Raw genomic sequence first — 21,210 nt, 5'->3', positions numbered from 1 at the left:
GGTGTGAACACTGGTTGCTGACTACCCACTCACTGCATCCTGTTTGTGGAATAAGATGGCAGGCCGATCTACCTCTGCGATAATCTCTGCAATGACGCTGTCACTAAGTCGCTTCATACTCTGGACACAACCTCGGATAACCGCAGCTGTGTTTGGAAAGTATAGCTATCACCAGCATTCTGCCAGCAGGATACAAACATTTGCTGTTATCTTACGTCTAACGCCCCAGTTTCATTTGATGGGCGCTCCTATACGGGCAAGTGGGCAATCAGTTAACAGAGTCAACCCAATCGGAATGCGTGAAACTTTAAAAAAACTTTGATTTGTTTGCGACCTCCCAGTCTGTTAATAGACTGTCAAATAATTATTCATATTAGTCTCTTCAATGTACACGCGGACCATAGTAGCGTAAGTGCCTGCCACTGCCTATTGCCATTTCAAAAAAATCATGCTATTTCTGGTCAATCTTCAGAAGTCTTTACTTCGGTGCATATTCAAACTGCATAAGTTTTTGAAAAAAAAATAGTCACTCCATAAAGTCTTTACTTAGCTGCATATTCATACTGCATAAGGTTTTGAAAAAAAATTGTCATTCCATAAAACTATTTAGAACGGTCTGAGTAAGGAACTTAATTTCCAAACTGTACAAAATATGTTCCTTTTGTACATAGACCCATTACTCTTAGATGGGAAACTAAATGACTTTATATTTTAACACGAATATTAATGTAACTTCTTCAAACTGCCTGTAACTCAGGTCTTAAGAATTCAATTGACTGAAGTTTTTTGTTTTAGCGTTACTTAGTTGCTCAATGAACTGTCATAATCGCTACATCATCATCCTACATATCCGTATGGTGACAACCAACAAAATGTTAGATGCACACATTAGTTGCATCGTAATACCTCCTAAACATAGCGCGATTTGTTGGAATCGTGGAGGTCACGTCAGTGGGAAATGAAGGTGGTAAAAATGACCTCTGATAGACGGCGTGCAACGAATAGAAGCAACGAATTATCGCTCTGCAGGTTTGTCTGAAAAGACGCCTCTACGAAAGTGTACTACTGGTAGCGTACTAGTATCAGTCACAGCGAAAAATATATTTTATTTTAATACATGCATTGCTTGTGTATTAAGTATATACAGTATTATGGCCATAAATTATATTTAAGGAGTCCCTTTTCTCAGTATTTTTTGTACACTCTTTATGTATAGCCACAACGAAGCTAAACTCTTGAAGAACCATAGTGCTATTATTTGTGCTTTACAATAGATTTCCCTTATTTATGCCACAAATGCTGCAGTGAAAATGAATACTTTTTGCAAAAACTTTTTTATTAGATGCTCATTTATCTCAATAATCCAGACATACTGCTGTGATAAGTAAAGCAAAGTAGTGTTAGTAATATCTGCAGAAAAATTTCCATCCAACATTTTCTTTTAGAAACTAATGACCAAGTCGTCTGCGTTTTTTGAAGAACTGGGAAGTAAACTGAGTAGGGGCACTTGGAATTAACTCATTGTTATGTCGACGACAACGAATATTTAACGATATTGCAAAAGAGAAAGTTGTTATTATGTACAGTTTGGAGTGTAAGGCATTTCTTCTGCAGAACAGTCTGATAACTGCCACCTAAGAAAGGGAGTATTTCATCCAGTATTAATGCCAGAGACGGACTTTTTAAAAGTACACGAAGTCGTATGTGTCTTTGACTTCTTCCTAGATCTCGGGCGTGTCACAATTAGAAAAAAAAGACAGTAAAGAACAAGTTGATCAGAGTGTATACATGCAAAATCTAGCTGCATTTCGATCGCTATCGACGCCAGAATTCAGAACTAATGTATCCTCATCGTGTTCCTTATTTTTTGTGGAGTAGGCATTCGCAACTAATCAGATATGATAACATTATATGACTAGTGGCAAAGAGAGGAAATTTCTTAACGGTAGACCTTTTTTTCTTACATTTACTACAATTTTATGTTCCGAAGTAGTGTCAACCGTGAATTGATTGTGAGAGAATGCTTCAGTCCAAAATCAAATCAAAATGCATTTACTCAAGGGAAATATAAACAGACGTAACAGATTGTTAAGCTAACTAAACAACGAAAAGCTAGTCACAATTTTCGAATACTTATTTCATTTATTTTGATACTAAGCTTGCGAAACTCGGATTTCTTGTACTACAAAGTATACGAAACATAGCTCAGGAGTTAAAAGGTTTGGAACTATAATTAGTATGTCCTGTAAGTGATGTGAAGGCACAGCAGATACTGTCGAAGGTTGAATCATACTGTATGTTGGCAGCCATTCGTGTATTTCTGGTGTTCATCTGTTAATATTCCTATCCAGTAATCAATAAGGCATCAGGCAACGAAAATATGGAACAGCGATTTGAAAGGTACTAGTTTTATACACACTGAGATTGCAGTTCCCCTGTTAGCCGTATTGTGTAAAAAGTGAGGTGTGACTATGAAGATATGGTCACGAACTATGAGGTCGTTAGCATTTTGCAGTTTGTGCTGAGCTTGCGACGACGATATTTCCTGGTATTGTAATTATGGAGTCAGTATTCGCTAGTGTACCTGTGTCGGTACAGTGGAGACAAGTGCTGAATGGATTGGTACTTATTGTAATATATGCGAAACAATTTTGTGCAATTATAGTTAAGTATAAGAGTGCTGTGAAATATTTTTGGTCTTATTACAAAAAATAAGGAGGACAACGAAGTTCAACCACACTTTATTCAAATAAACGCAGTGAAAATTCGCTCTTAGACATTTTAATACTTCTACTACTTGCAGATATACATATTGTAAATACTTTCAGAGCATTCAGCTAACTCTGTGTGGTGATTCTCTTAAAGAGGAAAAAAGACACTCGTTTCCTTGTCATTCTCCCTACAGAAAGAACTATATTTATTGTATAAAATTTAATGCGACCACTGCGGAAAACAGAACCATTAAACTTAATTCTGTAGTTTCCTATATTAAAAAAAACTTTCACAATAATACCGATCTCATCGTCTAAGTTTTCATAAAAGAAAATGTGATGTAATGCTTCAACGAACTTCAGTTTATGTCGGGACAGCTGTATAGTAATTGTATTACGCGATTTCCATAATCCATTTACTTACAATTTACCAAACTTCAGTAATTATTTGAAAATTTTCTGGCCTATTATACTTAATGGTTATATCACTATATATAAATAAACTTACATGTATTAATCGAGATATTATTGTATTATTGAGTAATAAACTATTACCATGTACATGTAAATTAATGTGGAAAAAATTTTGAATAAATATATTAGAATAGTCTGTGGATGGATGGACATGTTCTAAAAGAAAAGAAAAAATGTCTTTTTGTGATATAGCAGTCAGTACATTTCCCCTTGTATCCTTGTACCTATTGTCATTTTTCTCAATGATCTAAGATATTGCAGCTAGAGAATGTTTTTGTTCACATGTCTCTCTCTTTCTCTCTCTCTCTCTCTATTTTGAAACATGTTTCACTGAAACTGGGAACGATTTGGAATGCACCGCTCATGAAGTATGCTTATTGTTGGGGAGCACAACAGTTCTGCAACTAACGCCAACCACATCAGAGAGGATAAATGCTGCTCTGTGAAATAAATGAACATCACACCTACAATAAAAACACGGCTATTCTGCAGTTTCATATCTTACTTATGGAAACCAACACGTGTGGTGTATTTCCCTATGCGTCCCTGGTTAATTTCACATTAAACTTTTGCCCCATTTGTGGAGAGCCTATTGAATGAACAACAATTAAATTTCTATCATACGTTAAGTATTTGTTGTAAATAATATCAGTTTGCCTCACTGGCTGTTATTGTTAGGATTATAACATCCTTTTATTTCATTTTGTTCTCTACTACGTATTTTCGGCTGTGTAGCCATTCTCAAGTGTCTGCAATACATATCATATACGACATAATTAAAATACAAAGCATAAAGCAACCACTGTTTGTTTAGTCGATAGCATAAAAAGAGAAATTGCAGACTGTACAACCTGTTGAATGTTCAGACTGTCGTTACACTCAGTGTGCTTATCTACGACATAAAATTTTAGAAGCAGATCGTGGTTGGTTTGACATAGAATAAAACAAACAAGAGTTAAGCAAAGTTAAATATGGTAAGTATACAGACAGGGAGAATATTATAATATAAAATATTTAACTTCATTACTGGACTATAGAATTATATATGTTACGAAAAGAATAATTACACAACATGGTCCCAAGCGTAAAAGAGTACTGAACTACGGTGGTGGTGGTAGTATGTATAAGGCTCTCCAGAGCGAGGTTATCAGTGGCCATACTCGACCGGTGGACGGCGAATGCGGTTTTGTTGCGTGAAAAGTATGTAACAGATGGTAAAATATAAAATGTAATCTTCACCCTCCCTGAGACACTCACTCACACTCACACTTCCATGTACAACATTAAAAGATGTATGTCTCAGGGCAGTTTGTAATTAAAATAGGCAGACTACAGCTACACACCATCCAAAATAGTGTAACAGAGGACTGTGATTGGTTGAACAACTGGAGGATAAAGCAACGACTCTGGAAACATTAAAACTCCTACCTAATATACTATTGAGAAAACTGTATATCACACAGAATTTCAAAAAACGGACCACATTTGGTTCATCGACTTCTAACATAGAGGGCAAGTTGGCTGGTAAGTTGGTTGCAGCTCTCATGGATTGGTATGAAACTTAGTCAGTCAAAATGTGGTGTATACATACTTGTACGTGACGAGCACTGTATAGTGGTGGTCGCTCCTGCAAGTGGATGAATCCATGCAACAGAGACAGTGTCATATCCAGAGGAGGAATTCATGTGCCAGAGGGCAGTGCCCTATCAGGAGGAGGAATACATGCATCAGAGGACAGTGCCCTGTCCAAGGAGGAATCCATGTGTCAGAGGATTGTGCCCTGTCCAGAGGATGAATCCACATGTCAGTGTCCTATCTGGAAAATGAATCCATGCATCACAGGACGGTGCCCTATCCAGAGGAGGAATCCATGTGTCAGAGGACAGTGCCCTATCCTGAGGAGGAATCCATGCATCAGAGGACCAGAGGACTGCCCTATCTGGAGGAGGGAGGAGGAATCCATGCATCCGAGGACAGTGCCCTATCTGGAGGAGGAATCCATGCCTCAGAGGACCTACCTGGACGCGCATTAAAAGAATTCGCTTCTGGTGCAGTTTTCGGAAGGAAGAACGCCACGGCCGTGTCGTTGGGTTCACCATCCAAGGTTTGTTATACCTCAATCCTAACCCTGAATGGCCATCTGCCCTGTTACCCAGCGAAATGTTACCGCCTTGCCCTGCCGCTGTAAGTGGCAAAGGGTATCGTGAACCAGGTGAAGATACTTTTATGTTGGACAGATGTGAAGGATAGGCCTGAAGGGCATTTAAGAAGTCGGTGCAGATGAGAAATTTGGCAGCAGGAAGACACCACGTCTGCTCCACTGCCCTCGAGATCGTAGATAATTCAGCGGACACACTGTGAATGTACCACGTAAGTGACTCTTGAGAACATATTCTGGGAATAACACAGCGCGAGTGATGGGATTACCCTACTTATACCCATAACTGTAAACGACTACACGGTGACAGTGCTCAGATAAAATCCTGGAGTAAAATCCTTTTTGCTCCTGTAGAAATTTTTTGTGCACTGATGTATATAAAATAATGCTTGGTCTCCTTAGTAAACAGGGCGGCAAACAACTCCAACGTCGATGAAGCACAGAAATATGGCCCGCATTAAGAACTACTAAGTCCTCCCCCCCACACGCGATTCCCGAAAGGCTTCTTCGTTGTTTGCGACCTGTTTCTGAGCAGTTGCTCCACTGAAGGGCGAGAAACGGTAGAGAATGCTGGGTACCGTGGGGCGGAGAGTGGGCTGCACACATGACGCATCATGAGGATCTGTCGCCAGATGACGACCAGGCTCGACACAGAGACTGGACTTGTCCTACACGCTCCTGTCGCCCACCGAATCGCCTCATGGTGAACACCATCGATAACCTTAAGATAATATGGCCTAGCTGAGCCATGAATCGTGTATCCATAGTCAAGGCGAGACCGCACAGTCACATCGTAAAACTGGAGCAGACATGTTCTCTCTGCTGCCCATGACCTGAGGCCAAGGCAAGTTAACCCTTCGACGTTAATATTCTTAAGATGTGGAAACCATGCGAGCCGTTCATCATATGTGAGACTGAGAAACCTCATGGAAATACACTTTTAAGACCACTTGTGGCTTGAATCCAAGGAAGTAGTATCGACAGCAATTGAGAGATTTATACCAAACAAATTAACAAACGACGGAGCTAATCCCTCATGGTACACAAAACGGGTCAGAACACTGTTGCAGAAACAACGAAAAAAGCATGACAAGTATAAACAAACTCAAAATCTCCACGATTGACGATCTTTTGCAGAAGCTCAAAACCTAGCGCGGACTTCAATGCGAGATGCCTATAATAGTTTCCACAGCGAAACTTTGTCTCCAAACCTGGCAGAAAATCCATAGAAAATGTGTGTGAAATCTTATGGGACTTAACTGCCAAGTTCGTCAGTCCCTAAGCTTACAGACTACTTAACCTAAGTTATCCGAAGGACAAAAAGACAGACCCATGCCCGAGGGAGGACTCGAACTTCCGCAGAGATCAGCCGCACAGTCCATGACTGCAGCGCTTAAGGCTAATCCCGCGCGGCAAATTCAAAGAGCTTCTGGTCGTATACAAATTATGCTAGCAGCAAGAAACAATCAATGCCTTCTCTCCGCGATAGCAATGGAAATACTATCGACGACAGTGCTGCCAAAGCAGAGTTACTAAACACAGTCTTCCAAAATTTCTTCACCAAAGAAGACAAAGTAAATATTCCAGAATTCTAATCAAGAACACCTGTCAATAAGAGTAACTTAGCAGTAGATATCCTCAGCGTAGTAGCTTACATCACTTAATAAAAGCAAGTCTTCGAGATTGTGCACCAATTAGGTTCCTTTCAGAGTAAGCTGATGCAATTGCTCCATACTTAACAATCATATACAACCGTACGCCCGACGGAAGATCCATACGCGAGGACCGGAAAGTTGCACAGGACGCACCAATATTCAAGAAAGATAGTAGGAGTAATCCACTAACTTACAGGCCCATATCATTAACGTCGATATGCTGCAGGAATTTGAATTACCTCGAAGAGAGCAGTCTATTGACAGACAGTCAACACGGATTTAGAAAACATCGTTCTTGTGAAATACAACTAGCTCTTTACACATTGTTGTTGTTGTGGTCTTCAGTCCTGAGACTGGTTTGATGCAGCTCTCCATGCTACTCTACCCTGTGCAAGCTTCTTCATCTCCCAGTACCTACTGCAACCTACATCCTTCTGAATCTGTTTATGTATTCATCTCTTGGTCTCCCTCTACGATTTTTACCCTCCACGCTGCCCTCCAATACTAAATTAGTGATCTCTTGGTGCCTCAGAACATGTCCTACCAACCGATCCCTTCTTCTAGTCAAGTTGTGCCACAAATTTCTCTTCTCCCCAATCCTATTCAATACCTCCTCATTAGTTATATGATCTACCCATCTAATCTTCAGCATTCTTCTGTAGCACCACATTTCGAAAGCTTCTCTTTACACATACGAAGTGTAAAGTGCTATTGACAAGGGATTTCAAAGTGATTCCGTATTCCCAGGTTACCAGAAGCCTTCTGACACTGTGCCACACAAGCAGCTTGTAGTGAAATTGCGTGCTTATGGAATATCGTCTCAGTTATGTGACTGGATTCGTGATTGCCTGTCAGAGAGGACATAGTTCGAAGCCACTGACGTAAAGTCATCGAGTAAAGCGGAAGTGATTTATGGCGTTCTCAAGGCAGCGTTACAGTCCCTTTGCTGTTCATTATCTATATAAACGATTTAGGAGACAATCTGAGAAGCCGTCTTAGGTTACATGTAGATGATGCTGTCATTTACCTTCTAGTAAAGACATCAGAAGATAAAACAAATTGAAAAACGATTTAGAAAAGATATCTGTATGGTGCGAAAATTGGCAATTGATCCTAACTAGCTAAAAGTGAGGTCATCCACATGAATGCTAAAAGGAATCCGTTAAACTTCGGTTACACGATAAGAAAGTCAAATCTAAAGGCCGTAAATTCAACTAAGTACCTAGGAATTACAATTACGAACAACTTAAATTGGAAAGAACACACAGAAAATGTTGTGGGGAAAGCAAATTAAAGACTATTTTTCACTGTCAATTAACGGAGTGCATCGAGAAAGTCCAAAGGAACATCAGCACGGTTTGTATTATCGTGAAATAGGGGACAGAGTGTCGCTAATATGGTACAGGATTTGGGGTGGACATCATTAAAACGAAGGCTTTTCGTTGCGGCGAAATCATCTCACGAAATTTCAATCATCAACTTTCTCCTCGGAACGCTAAAATATTGTGTTAACGCTGACCTACATAGGAAGAAACGATCACCATAATAAAATACGGGAGATCAGAGCTCGCACGGAGATTGGAATAATAGAGAATTATTGTGAAGGTGGTTCGATGAACCCTCTGCCAGGCACATAAGTGTGATTTGCGCAGTATCCATGTAGATGGAGATGAAAGTGAGAACAGGCAGGTTAACAGGGCGACAAGAAAGGTTAAAAGAGACACACACAAATTTTCCTGAGGAAATTTTAGGACCTGTCCTATCAGCCCACTCCTCCAACGATCGTATCGTTATTTGTAACTAAGAAGGGGTCATTGCAAAGTTGGAGGAGGAGCAAAATATGGCACACTCGTCCACAAACAGCAAACATCGGTCAACAGGTTTAACTGTGGACGTAATAACATTGATGGCAACAGCAAACAGAGTCGCGCTTAAAACAGATACCTGAGGGACCCCACTGTCTTGCTCGAATCGCTGGAAAATAGTATCCTCGACCCGATTTCGAAAATGTCGCGCTGAAAGGAAGGACCGCGGCATTAGAGGTAGTCGTCCTCGGAAGGCCCAGATGTGTAGTTGTTCCAGGATGTGATGCTTCCAAGTACTGTCGTAGGCCCTCTCAAGTTCAAACAGTATACCATAGAAGTACTGTCTGCGTAGAAAAGACTTGTATTTCAGCCTCCGGCATGATGAGATTGTTGATGGTTGAGCGATACTTCCGAAACCCACACTGGGAGCGTGGACCCGAGTCAGGTGGCGGTTTGCCTTGAGTTGGTGAGTGCCACGCTACGGTATCTACTGGGCAACGTGTAGTCTTTCCCTAGTTTCAGAAGGGGCACTAAAATCGGCTCCTTTCATGGATCGAATAAGTTTCCAATCAACCAAATTTCATTGAAAAGGGATTTCCTTTGCATCCCGTTTGAGGCATTGTAACATGTATGGGACCCGATCCTTATCTGGTGCATTCCTCTTGACCCAAGACAGTGCTCACTCAAGCTCCCACATAGAAAAGGAGCATTTGCAGCCATCAGTATAGTTACAATGGAAATTCGAACCACCAAGGTTCGTTAATGCTTGATGGCAGCGGAAAGCTGGATCTGTGTTTTCAGCGGCAGTGCTCGAGCTGCTCTGCCAATGCCTGTGCAATGCCCCAAGATCCAGACCGGAGGTACCCCTGCCTCAATGCAGAAGTTATAGGTACTCTGACATATTTTCCAGAAGTCGTCTATATGGCTCCCCACACCTTTAAAGAGCTAGTGGAGTGATTGATCGAATTCAGAAACACTTACCAAGACCTCTTCTTGCTCTATTCGATTTTCCTCCGTGCCTTTGTCCTCGCGACCCGAAAGACTGCGAGGTTCTTAGCAGATGGCTGGCATTTGAACCGTCCTACCGCCATGTGTCTAAGTATGGAGCGACACTCATTGTTCCACCATGGAACATGTCGCCTCCAAATTCAGCCCGGTTACATTGGGATAGATACATCACGGTGGATCACGATGGTTGTGTGATCCGCCCAGTTCTTGACACTATCACTGTGCTCAGAAACAGCTAATTGGCTGCACAATGTGAAGTTTGCTAAGCATCCACCGTGGTGGCTTCTTTTCGGGACAGCTCTGTCTGAGAGGTAGATCCAGAAAGGGAAATCGTCACTGGAACACAAACCATCGACCACCCCCAGTGAGCCGTGACTATAAGGGCAAGAGAACAGAAAGCAAAGTCTATGGCCTAAAATGACCACATGGCAGTGCTAAAGTGCGTGCTACAACCAGATTTAAGACGGTATAGCTCTTCCGACGCTTTCGACAACTCGATCCCTGGGATAGGCTAATGTGGATCTCCAGAGCACATCACGAGCATTAAAATTTCCTACAAGGAGGAAACGTCGGAGCAGTTGTGTAAACAAGTCAGAAATAGCCCCTCTGCCCAAACTTTCGTTGGCTGGCTACCACACGTTGCAAATTGTGACAGTGAATGGAGTGTGACGCGTGACAGCCACTGCCTGGATACCTGTTCTGACAAGGGAATGGCCAGACTTGTCATGCCGAAACACGCAATGATTTTTCTACCACTGTTAGTTAACTGTAAAAAAGGTCCGCACGCAAAATTGTAGCTACGTACGTGAACTGTTAAGTCAGCTAAACAAAATCACGAAAATAGCTGTTTTTCTTGTTTTGTGCGTGCAGTGAAGGCTGGCCACCCCTGGAATCCACGAGTCGCTATCTATTGGAATGGTGAGCGTTGCGCGCGTGATCGTGAAGTGCGGCCATCTTATCTCAGGGTTCCCTAAAGAGGATTGTCGCTAAAATGTTTTCGTGAAAAAGGGAAACTAATATTCGTTTCTTTGGGATGCAATTTCTTTTAATTTCTGGTACGTATTTCCAAACATATCGTCCTGACACTAGTTCGAGGTGTGAAAGATATTCTGTACATCCACATTTATGCTCCGCAAGCCACTTTACGCTGAACCTTCAGACTCCCCTCACAGGTGATGGCGAACACTGTTAAATGTTTTGCTGCTAACTGTGGAGATATACAACAGACGCCAAATGAAGCCATCAACAGAATACACGCGTGAGTACTATGCGATGTGCGGAACAGTAGTTAAACTTCTAGATGAGCATGTAAATAACCCAGACATGTGGCTAGAAACGACTAAAACACTTGATATTGCTGACTGCGAATGCACAGACGGCGAAGAAACTGAAGAAAGTTGTACTCATGTACACTCTTCGAGTGATAGTGCCACGTATAATCATCAATTATCTCTGAAAGAAACACGAGGAACTAAGATTACTGTATCAGCAAAGAACAAGACGTGATGTACTGGTTGAACGAAAGTGATAAGAGACGCCTGTTTGTTAGTACTGTTCAAAATAATTATCGCTTTATCCATTCTGAAAGTATAGAACTGTATAGGTGGAAAAGGAAGTCGCTGTGCAACATAAGAGTCGACTGGAAATTGCAACGGAGTTAAATGCGCGACTTTTTGAGCTATTTACCATTTAGTTACTGCGGTACAATTTTACGCGACTGGACGTTAGATGTTGCCAACGCGATAGGCGCTGAAGAGTTAACAGCTTCTCAAAGGTGGATTAGTCGCTTCAGAAGATCACACAAAATTGTTGCATGAAAAATAACAAAATTTGTATTGAGAAACAGATCGGAAAAAGAAGTAATTCAGACCAAAATGATAGTAACTTTTATTACGAATGCGAAGAATAAAATCGCTAGTTTTAGTGAAGCTTTCGTTTACAACGCAGATCAGTCCGCTTTCCAAAAAGAAATATGTGCTAAAAGAACACTGTCATTCAGAGGGAAAAAACATACAGGTTGGTTGGTTTGTTGGGGGAAGGAGACCAGACAGCGAGGTCATCGGTCTCATCAGATTAGGGAAGGATGGGGAAGGAAGTCGGCCGTGCCCTTTGAAAGGAACCATCCCGGCATTTGCCTGGAGCGATTTAGGGAAATCACGGAAACCTAAATCAGGATGGCCGGACGAGGGATTGAACCGTCGTCCTCCCGAATGCGAGTCCAGTGTCTAACCACTGCGCCACCTCGCTCGGTAAACATACAGGGGCAACTGTGCAGTCCACGACTGCACTCACAGACTGATGCACTATAATGCTATAACAATATATTTACTTTTGTGCGTCAACATGCAGCTATAATCGGCGGTGTAAATATATTTGCAGAGAAAAGCACATAATGATATATATATTGTATTTTAGGCCAATAGACATAACTAGTTATTGTAGTGGTTTTGAATACCTTTACTGGTCAGGGCTAAATGACTATTGAAAATATAATTGTTTTTGGATAGCTCAATATGAATTACCTAAGGGACCGAAGTTTATCATGCATTTACCAGTGGAATAAGGTGCGGAAAACTATTTCGCCGTATGCAACTTCCGTCCGATTTCGACATAACAATTTGTGACTGTGAACCATCAAAATTTGCAGAAACATAAAAGAAAATTAAATACGTATGGTCATGAAGTAGTGAGACATAGGTTCTATACTAAATAATTAGTCCATACACAAGTTCCATTTCATTTTGAATTTATGGCAGTCGATATATAACGAACTTACATCTTATAACATTTCCAGATACACGTCGCACTGTATAGCTTCTCACATGAATCTACTGCTACGCAGTATGGCACTTACACATTACACTAAAATAATAATCAGTTCGGAGCTAATGAGGAGATACACCAGCAGCCAAAAGCGAGACCTGTCTGACAAACAAACCGATATCAGTCTTCAAAGTTCAAAGTCTTGCGATCCCTTCGAGAACTCGTGATGAAATGTTTCAATGATTGTAACGTAGTGTCATCCCTTGTCCACAACAGATTGCTCTGAATTACCGGAATGTTCCACCTCATGAACTTGAAGCTGATTTTTCTACAGGATTAATCTATGATTTGATTGCATCAACCTTGTCCGCCATATCTGTTACAAAATTGTAGCAACTCTAGAAAATAGAAGGGCTAGGGTGAGGTGGGTGTAACATATTCCTTTAAAACACATTCCGTTTATTACCATAATTTCAACGTCCAATAAACGCACTTCTTTAAATGATTTTAAAGCCCCCAACAATTTCTTTATTACAATTTTCAAATCCCAAAATCTACAGTAAAGGTTAATTACAATGAATTCTCATATAATCACAATAAGAGACTATTTTAAGACAATTTCAATTGATCTGTGATATAATTTCATTTTTTTAAATCTTTATTTACACGTCAAGTTCCATAGGACCAAATTGAGGAGCAAATCTCCAAGGTCGTGGAACGTGTCAGGACTAGAAATTACAACATAAAAGTAATAACAGACAAAAATAAAATGTTTATAAACCCGAAAATGTCAATCCATAAGTTTAAGTAAACGCAGTCAACAATACAACAAGAATCAGGTTAATTTTTCAAGGAACTCTTCGACAGATTAGAAGGAGTGACCCATGAGGAAACTCTTCAGTTTCAATTTGAAAGCGCGTGGATTACTGCTAAGATTTTTGAATTCGAGTGGTAACTTATTGAAAATGGATGCAGCAGTATGCTGCACACCTTTCTGCACAAGAGTTAAGGAAGTCCGATTCAAATGCAGGTTTGGTTTCTGCTGAGTATTAACTAAGTGAAAGCTGCTTATTCTTGGGAATAAGTTAATATTGTTCACAAGAAATGACAGTAAGGAATATACATTGAGAAGCCAATGTCAAAATACCCAGACTCGTGAACTGGGGTCGAAAAGAGGTTCGTGAACTAACACCACTTATTGCCGCAACGGTCCGTTTCTGAGCCAAAGATATCCTTTTCGAATGGGAAGTGTTACCCCAAAATATGGTACCACACGACATAAGCGAATGACAATAAGCAAAGTAGACTAATTTTCGTGCCGAGCGATCACTCACTTCAGACACCGTTCGAGTAGTAAAAATGACAGCATTAAGTCTTTGAACAAGATACTGAATGTGGGCTTTCCACGACACTTTACTATCTATCTGAACACCTAGAAATTTGAACTGTTGAGCTTCGCTAATCATATGCCCATTCTGTGAAATTAAAACGTCAGGTTTTGTTGAATGGTGTGTTAGAAACTGTCAAAACGGAGTCCTACTGTGATTTAGCGTTAGTTTATTTTCTACAAGCCATGAACTTAGGTCATGAACTACACTATTTGAAACTAAGCCAATGTTGCACACAATATCCTTTACTACCAAGCAAACAGAAATGTTTTAGAGTTACCCGTAATACTAGAGGGCATATCATTTACATAAATAAAGAACAGAAGTGGCCCCAACACTGATCCCTGGGGTACCCGCCATGACTTGGTTACTCAACCAAAAAACACAACATAAACGATTTTAAAGAATGCGCTCTTGAAATATTTTAACTGAACAGTATATCGCAATACACACGTCTAACTAATAACATGCTATTATCCATGCCTGGAACAACTGTTGTTGTTGTTGTTGTGGTCTTCAGTCCTGAGACTGGTTTGATGCAGCTCTCCATGCTACTCTATCCTGTGCAAGCTTCTTCATCTCCCAGTACCTACTGCAACCTACATCCTTCTGAAACTGCTTAGTGTATTCATCTCTTGGTCTCCCTCTACGATTTTTACCCTCAACGCTGCCCTCCAATGCTAAATTTGTGATCCCTTGATGCCTCAAAACATGTCCTACCAACCGATCCCTTCTTCTAGTCAAGTTGTGCCACAAACTTCTCCCCAATCCTATTCAATACCTCCTCATTAGTTACGTGATCTACCCACCTTATCTTCAGCATTCTTCTGTAGCACCACATTTCGAAAGCTTCTATTCTCTTCTTGTCCAAATTATTTATCGTCCATGTTTCACTTCCACACATGGCTACACTCCATACAAATACTTTCAGAAACGACTTCCTGACACTTAAATCTATACTCTACGTTAACAAATTTCTCTTCTTCAGAAACGATTTCCTTGCCATTGCCAGTCTACATTTTATATCCTCTCTACTTCGACCATCATCAGTTATTTTACTCCCTAAATAGCAAAACTCCTTTACTACTTTAAATGTCTCATTTCCTAATCTAATCCCCTCAGCATCACCCGATTTAATTTGACTACATTCCATTATCCTCGTTTTGCTTTTGTTGATGTTCATCTTATATCCTCCTTTCAAGACACTGTCCATTCCGTTCAACCTGGAACAACTAGCAACACATAAAACATTGCTTGTCTGAATACTACAATGCGGCGCAGTTCCCAGTTTTCAGAACAGATTGCTCCCCAGTAACTGCAGCCAGATACATGTCAGTCAACATTGCTTTCAGCGGCCCCTGCTTACTTACAGCAACCAACGGAAACATCAGCCGAGCCATTCAACTGCTCACAACAAATTCAGACACCAGCATACAAGCTTTCTTGAGCAACTAGTAGACAAATAAGATTAAAATTTTATGGTAAACGCCACTGTCACCGATGCGGAACATGTGAGCGACTCTGCAGCGATACGGCGAAAGGCGTCCTGCAGAAAGACCGAGCTGAATAATCGATACATCCAGGCCGACAGCTGAAAACGAAAGACCACTCCACCGATGTACCCGGTAAGGATGATGATGGTGATGATGATGATGATGTTTGGTTTGTGGGGCGCTCAACTGCGCGGTCATCAGCGCCCGTAGAAAGTCACAATTTTTACACAGTCCAATCTAGCCACTGTCACGAATGATGATGAAATGATGGGGACAGCACAAACACACAGTCCCCGGGCAAATAAAATCCCCAACCCGGCCGGGAATCGAACCTGGGACCCCGTGATTCAGAGGCAGCAACTACACTATGAGCTGCGTACTCGGGTAAGGAGCAGCTGCGATTATAATCCATTCATCGTAAGAATAAACCTGATGCAAACAAACACAAACGTGATGATTGGTCAGAAGCCGTAGCACACTTATACTGTTATTGTTACTCTCTTGGCAGTACGTCCTACTTATGTATTAGACATATTATTACTAAGTAACGTTAAATGAGACTTTAAGATATTCAAATATATTAACAGCCATCAACGTTTTTTCTTAATCACGCTTTAGCTATGTAGTTTTTATTTCAAAAATCGTGTACAGTCACAGCCTCTGCAGCGTTGTGCTCTGGTAGTCGCGCTGTCAATACAGGATTTGTATCATGTATTTCAGTTGATCTATAGGTCAACTGAAGAATAGGATACAACCTTTGCAGGTCAACTGAAGTACAGGATGCCACTGTCACTACGCCGCTTTTTTCGCTATAACTACTACTAGTATCCTATTCTTCAGCTGACTACATAGTACAAGATACGAATCAATCGCAGAGGAAACAGCAATTGGAACGACTCAGTATCAGACAAACATATATTTCAAAACATGTACACAAATGAATTGATATTACCACAAGCAACATAAACCGTACACAATATCTGTGTCTTAATAACACATTCATTTATTTCCATTTATGATTATGACAATTCGCCACAGAAGATGACCGATTTATTATCTATGGCTCGAAAATAAACAAATTAACATATGTGTCTAAAATACGATGTCACTAGTCAAAGTTGACGAGTTGTATCTTCAGTTGACCCAAAGGTGCTAACAGATACGGTCTGGCCACGAGTGCCATGCCCTTCAGTAACAAGGTGCTTCAAAGCCAACAAGAAATGCTGACTAACAGGTCCACCTCAAACAGTTTCCGAGCTACCAATGCGAAGGGACCAATGAACATTTGGAGTCGGCGGGGTACCTAGCAAGAGACCATTTATCACAGCAGCACACAAAGTGGCACATCTTCGGTGAGCCAAACAACTCGGGAACGAGGCAATAGCTGAATGTAGGTGCGTACTGGGGTTTGATGGTCGCAGTTTTACCTCTTTTCAAACGACGCAGGGCGTCAAATGTGTGGTCGGCCAATGAAGCGTTTAAGATGCTATGTGTGGAGTTTAGGTCTTAGGTGGTACTGTCAGATCCTGGTGTAAAGGCACAAAGGAATTAAACACATTAGCTGCAAGTAGGCACTGATTTATATCAAGGGGGCAAGCTGAAATTTGGTGCGTGGCCAGGATTCGAGCCCGGGTCTTCCGCTCACCTGGCAGATGTGCTAACCACTACGTCATCTGGACACAGTGGTCACCCCAACCGTATGGTCCACCCTAGGACGCTGCCCGTCACACCCAAATACTTAACTGACACCACACACTACTGATGTAATTGCCCTGCTCATTAGCCTCATTGCTCGCGACTTCTTGCCGATTCCCATAAGAGTTCGAACCTGGTGTGCACTTGCACTGAAGAGATCACCGGCTGTCATCCAGATGGCATAGTGGTCAATGAATCTCTCTAGTAAGCAGGAAACATGAGCTCAAATCCCAGACCGGCACAAATTATCATCTTGTCCCACTGACATAAATCAGTGGATACTGGCAGCTAATGTCTTTAATGCCTTTGCGTCTTGATTCATAGTGGCTGCAGGATCAACACGGTGTCTGTTCCTACAGACATATCCGAAAGAACAGACACCACAAATATATCCCGGGTGTATTTTTCGTCCCATATCTTGGGCCCACTCATTCAGATTACTACGAACATGGACCAGGGTGTTTCTTTCAGTATTCTCGGTGACCAGGTGTTGCCCTTTCCATTGTACTTGCACGATGAGTACGCTGCGGACACTCCCGTCTTCCAACATGACAACGGTCGTGCTCGTAGTGTTGTGCGTATATGTTCCTGATCTGATGAATACTTAGGCACATGGTGGCTTACGAGAAATATGGGCCCCGCAAGGAAATTCTGACGTCATAGTTGTCCTTCTTGACATACATCTCGAAGTCTGACTGTGTCTAGAGCCCACAGGAAATAAATATGTCAATGAAAAGGTACTATTAAAGCTGTTAACTTTTGTCATGTGTTATCGAGAGCTTGCATGTATTTAAACACACAGTTAGGAATTACTGAACTGGACTGAAAGAGCAAGTTGCCCCAAGTAGAGACGGTCGCTGGAGCTCGAAAGACATGTAGTGTCACTTGCTGTGATGCAGGCCATATGGATCATAAATCTCGTTGGCCCTCAGGCAAGCTGACAGATGAATCACGCGATCTTAATACCACAGAAAGTGTCTTGAGCTATTTTGACCAGCAGGTGAAACGTAGCATTCAACTTCATCACATTTTGGTAGCTCTATGGGGATTATTAACAATGAGAGGCTTCAGCTGGGTGCGGCCTACCGGAACAAATCTGCAGGCTCTCTTCCTCACCGTACTGCGTCCTTATCGTGGGCTACAGTAGGCGTTACACTGCATCAACACATTCTAACTTTTGGGTGGTCCTTATTTTTTTCTAATTTTGTGTTCCTTCACGCACACGCCATAGTGTTTTTTCCTTTCGTTTTAAGAATAATTTTAAGATCAGTTGTGTTGAAATTGAAGATGAGGAACCCAAGCCACAGTGGTTGAGAAGTTGCGTCATGTTGTTTATTAGTGGTTACGCTGTGACTGACACTCCTGAAAGAAATTTTCACTCTGTGACTCACGACCCCCCCCCCCCCCTCCACCTCAGCTGTACTTTCACTATTACCTCATCTCCTATCTTTCAGACTTCACAGAAGCTCTCCTGCGAAACTTGCGGCACTAGAACTTTTGGAAGAAAGAATGTTGCGGAGATATGGCTTAGCCACAGCCTGAGGCATGCTTCCAGAATGAAACTTCCACTCCGCACAGGAGTGATGAGTTCATTTCAGTCAAGAGTTTGGAAGTGTTAAAGACATTAAGCATAGAATTAAATTTCTTAAATAAGGTTACTTTTTCTTTGGATTCAAATACTTCCAATGGTGACATATGATACGACGGCAAGAAGAGTGAAGTTACAGTAAGGTTTCAATTGACCGGAAACACTCTACGAAGAACAAAAAGAATTAATTTTGCTATCTGTGCAACAATACCGGAGAGAATACCCCGACTGTGCAAGAAAAAACGCTGAAACAAAAATTGTGCTAAAACTAGTACTGATTTATTTATTCTATAGCTGCACAGTTTGTACGTTCTGTTACATAGCAGCACTTAACTTTCTACCACTTAAATATATTTAATCACATTTGCAAAACATACGTATATAGGTTGATTTCAGTTGGCATTACAATACAAAATACACACACTTATTTCAGTATGCAAGTCTCATTTAAAAATTTAATTCCATTGTGGTATGGGTTAATATTAATTAATTGTAATGAAATTTGGCACGTTATAAAAACATGCCAAAAGCAAAATTTTTATGTAATTTCTGTATAAGAACAACCCTAATGATAGAGTCAAGTATACTCATAAGCAGTAATAAACAACACCTACTGACATGACGCAGCTTTGAGCTACTGCGACATGGATTCCCCGTCTTCAACTTCCACAAAATAGGTCTTAAAACTAGCCTTAAAACAAAAGGAGCCGGGGGGGGGGGAGGTGAAGAAATACGAAATTCGAAAAAATAAGGAGCACCGTGTTCTAACAAATGAGGTCGGAAAAAGATACTGGAGCGTCACTAGCACACGTAGTGGCAAGAAGGCCTTCCGTTTACTATCGAAGTCATACAAGCATTAGGAATCATGTTGTTTCTAAATTCTTTCTCTCTGTAATTTACGAGATAATTGGCACATTATTGAGTCACAAGCGGAAGTAAAACATCACGAGTTACGAGTGACAGTAAATTAAATATCAACAGAGCAAAAACTCACGAAAGAAATGACATAGGCTAATTGCATCTTAGCCAGCAAATAAAGAGGTATTTCACCCACAAACACTACGTAGGCCCTACATCCATTTCTATGTATATACATTTAGTATTCATATGTTTGCTTTTAAAGTCCTGTGTCATACATTTACATTCATGGAATGCACTACACATTTTAAGTAATGACTAATGCAATGTGGTGGCTTAAACCATTTTAACACTCATCTGTGAAGAGGGTCCAAGACCGCAACTGGTAGATATTTGGTTTGGTACTAATATGCATTTTATACATTACTTAATGGCTGTTGACTGTCACCTCCCAACAATGTTCAAATTAATGAACTTGATAAACTGACTACCCTCCACCCCCACCCCTGCCCCTCCCCCAGATGATGTCATGTGTTTTCCCCAGACGGCATATGGGTCCCTGTCTCCTGCCCCTTCCCACCCCTCCGCCACCCAACCACCTACCCTATTGGCGGAAATTCTGAATTTTGGCAGGAATTTAGAATTTTGGCGGGAAATTCAAAAAATGGTGGGAATTTCAAAAATGGCGGGCTAGGAGGAGGTGTGGGGAGGGGGCAGGGACCCACGTATCGGCTGGGCATAACACATGGTGTCACCCGAGGTTGGGGTATGGGGTACAGGGTGGGTGTTATTAATTGATCAATTTGAATAATTAGGATATCAATTTTATATCAAAAGTGTCCTCATGTTCCCTTACCCTACTACTGAAGAAATAATATTATGTTGAACATTTAACACAGAAAGATAAATATTACAGTCATAACCTGTTTATATGTTTTGCAGCATAACTCACCTCATGCAAACACCCACACAATATCAATCCAGTATTTGAGAATGGACGCACTTAGAGATTTTCAACAAACTTTACACATTACTTCAAACCTTTACGTAACTTTTTCTCACTAACACGTCCCACAAACGAATCAAAGAAAGAAACTCGTACAACGTTTTCGGTGCTTTTACAGTAACACTTGAGCATCAGTCACAACGTTTTAGTTTATTACTTATTTACTGCTACCTATATTCACAGCATATTTTGCTGACAGTAACCACAAATACCAATGAATGTACCTGCACAGTCATAAAATTGTAGGATACATAGTTCAGGCGGCATAAACATTTACATGCGTGAAAAACTACCTTTTGCTTAAAACTGAGCACAAATAACCCACACTATATTCATTCAGTGTTTGATGAAGGGAATATTTAACTACTTCCAATACACTGTAAACGTAATTTCCAACCTTTTCTAATCTTATTCCTCATGCGCAACGTAAAATTTTTAACCAGTAACTCATTTATAAAACAATCAGTATTTTAAAGCCCTTTTAGACACAGAAGTTCGAATCTTTAAAACGGTCACGAAACAGATGAACAACGTGACGTTTATTACCTCTGGTGGTCCATAGGGAAACTAACGACTCTCATATGAAGTGCCTCCTTTTTGTTTTCGCT

The 21,210-nt window shown here is 40.9% G+C and overlaps 1 protein-coding gene across 1 annotated transcript in view; it reads left to right on the top strand.

Annotated features, from left to right (window-relative positions):
* The window catches only part of LOC126209898 (visual system homeobox 2-like), a 608,517-nt gene extending 593,108 nt beyond the window's left edge, over positions 1-15,409 (top strand). The window contains exon 8 of the mRNA XM_049939020.1: positions 15,335-15,409. Within this exon, the coding sequence (XP_049794977.1) occupies positions 15,335-15,409 (75 nt within the window). The remainder of the gene's footprint in view (positions 1-15,334) is intronic.
* The last annotated feature ends 5,801 nt before the right edge of the window (positions 15,410-21,210 follow it).

Source organism: Schistocerca nitens, chromosome 10, assembly GCF_023898315.1.
Source record: "Schistocerca nitens isolate TAMUIC-IGC-003100 chromosome 10, iqSchNite1.1, whole genome shotgun sequence".
Lineage (NCBI taxonomy): Eukaryota > Metazoa > Arthropoda > Insecta > Orthoptera > Acrididae > Schistocerca > Schistocerca nitens.
This window is presented reverse-complemented; position numbering and strand designations above follow the sequence as displayed.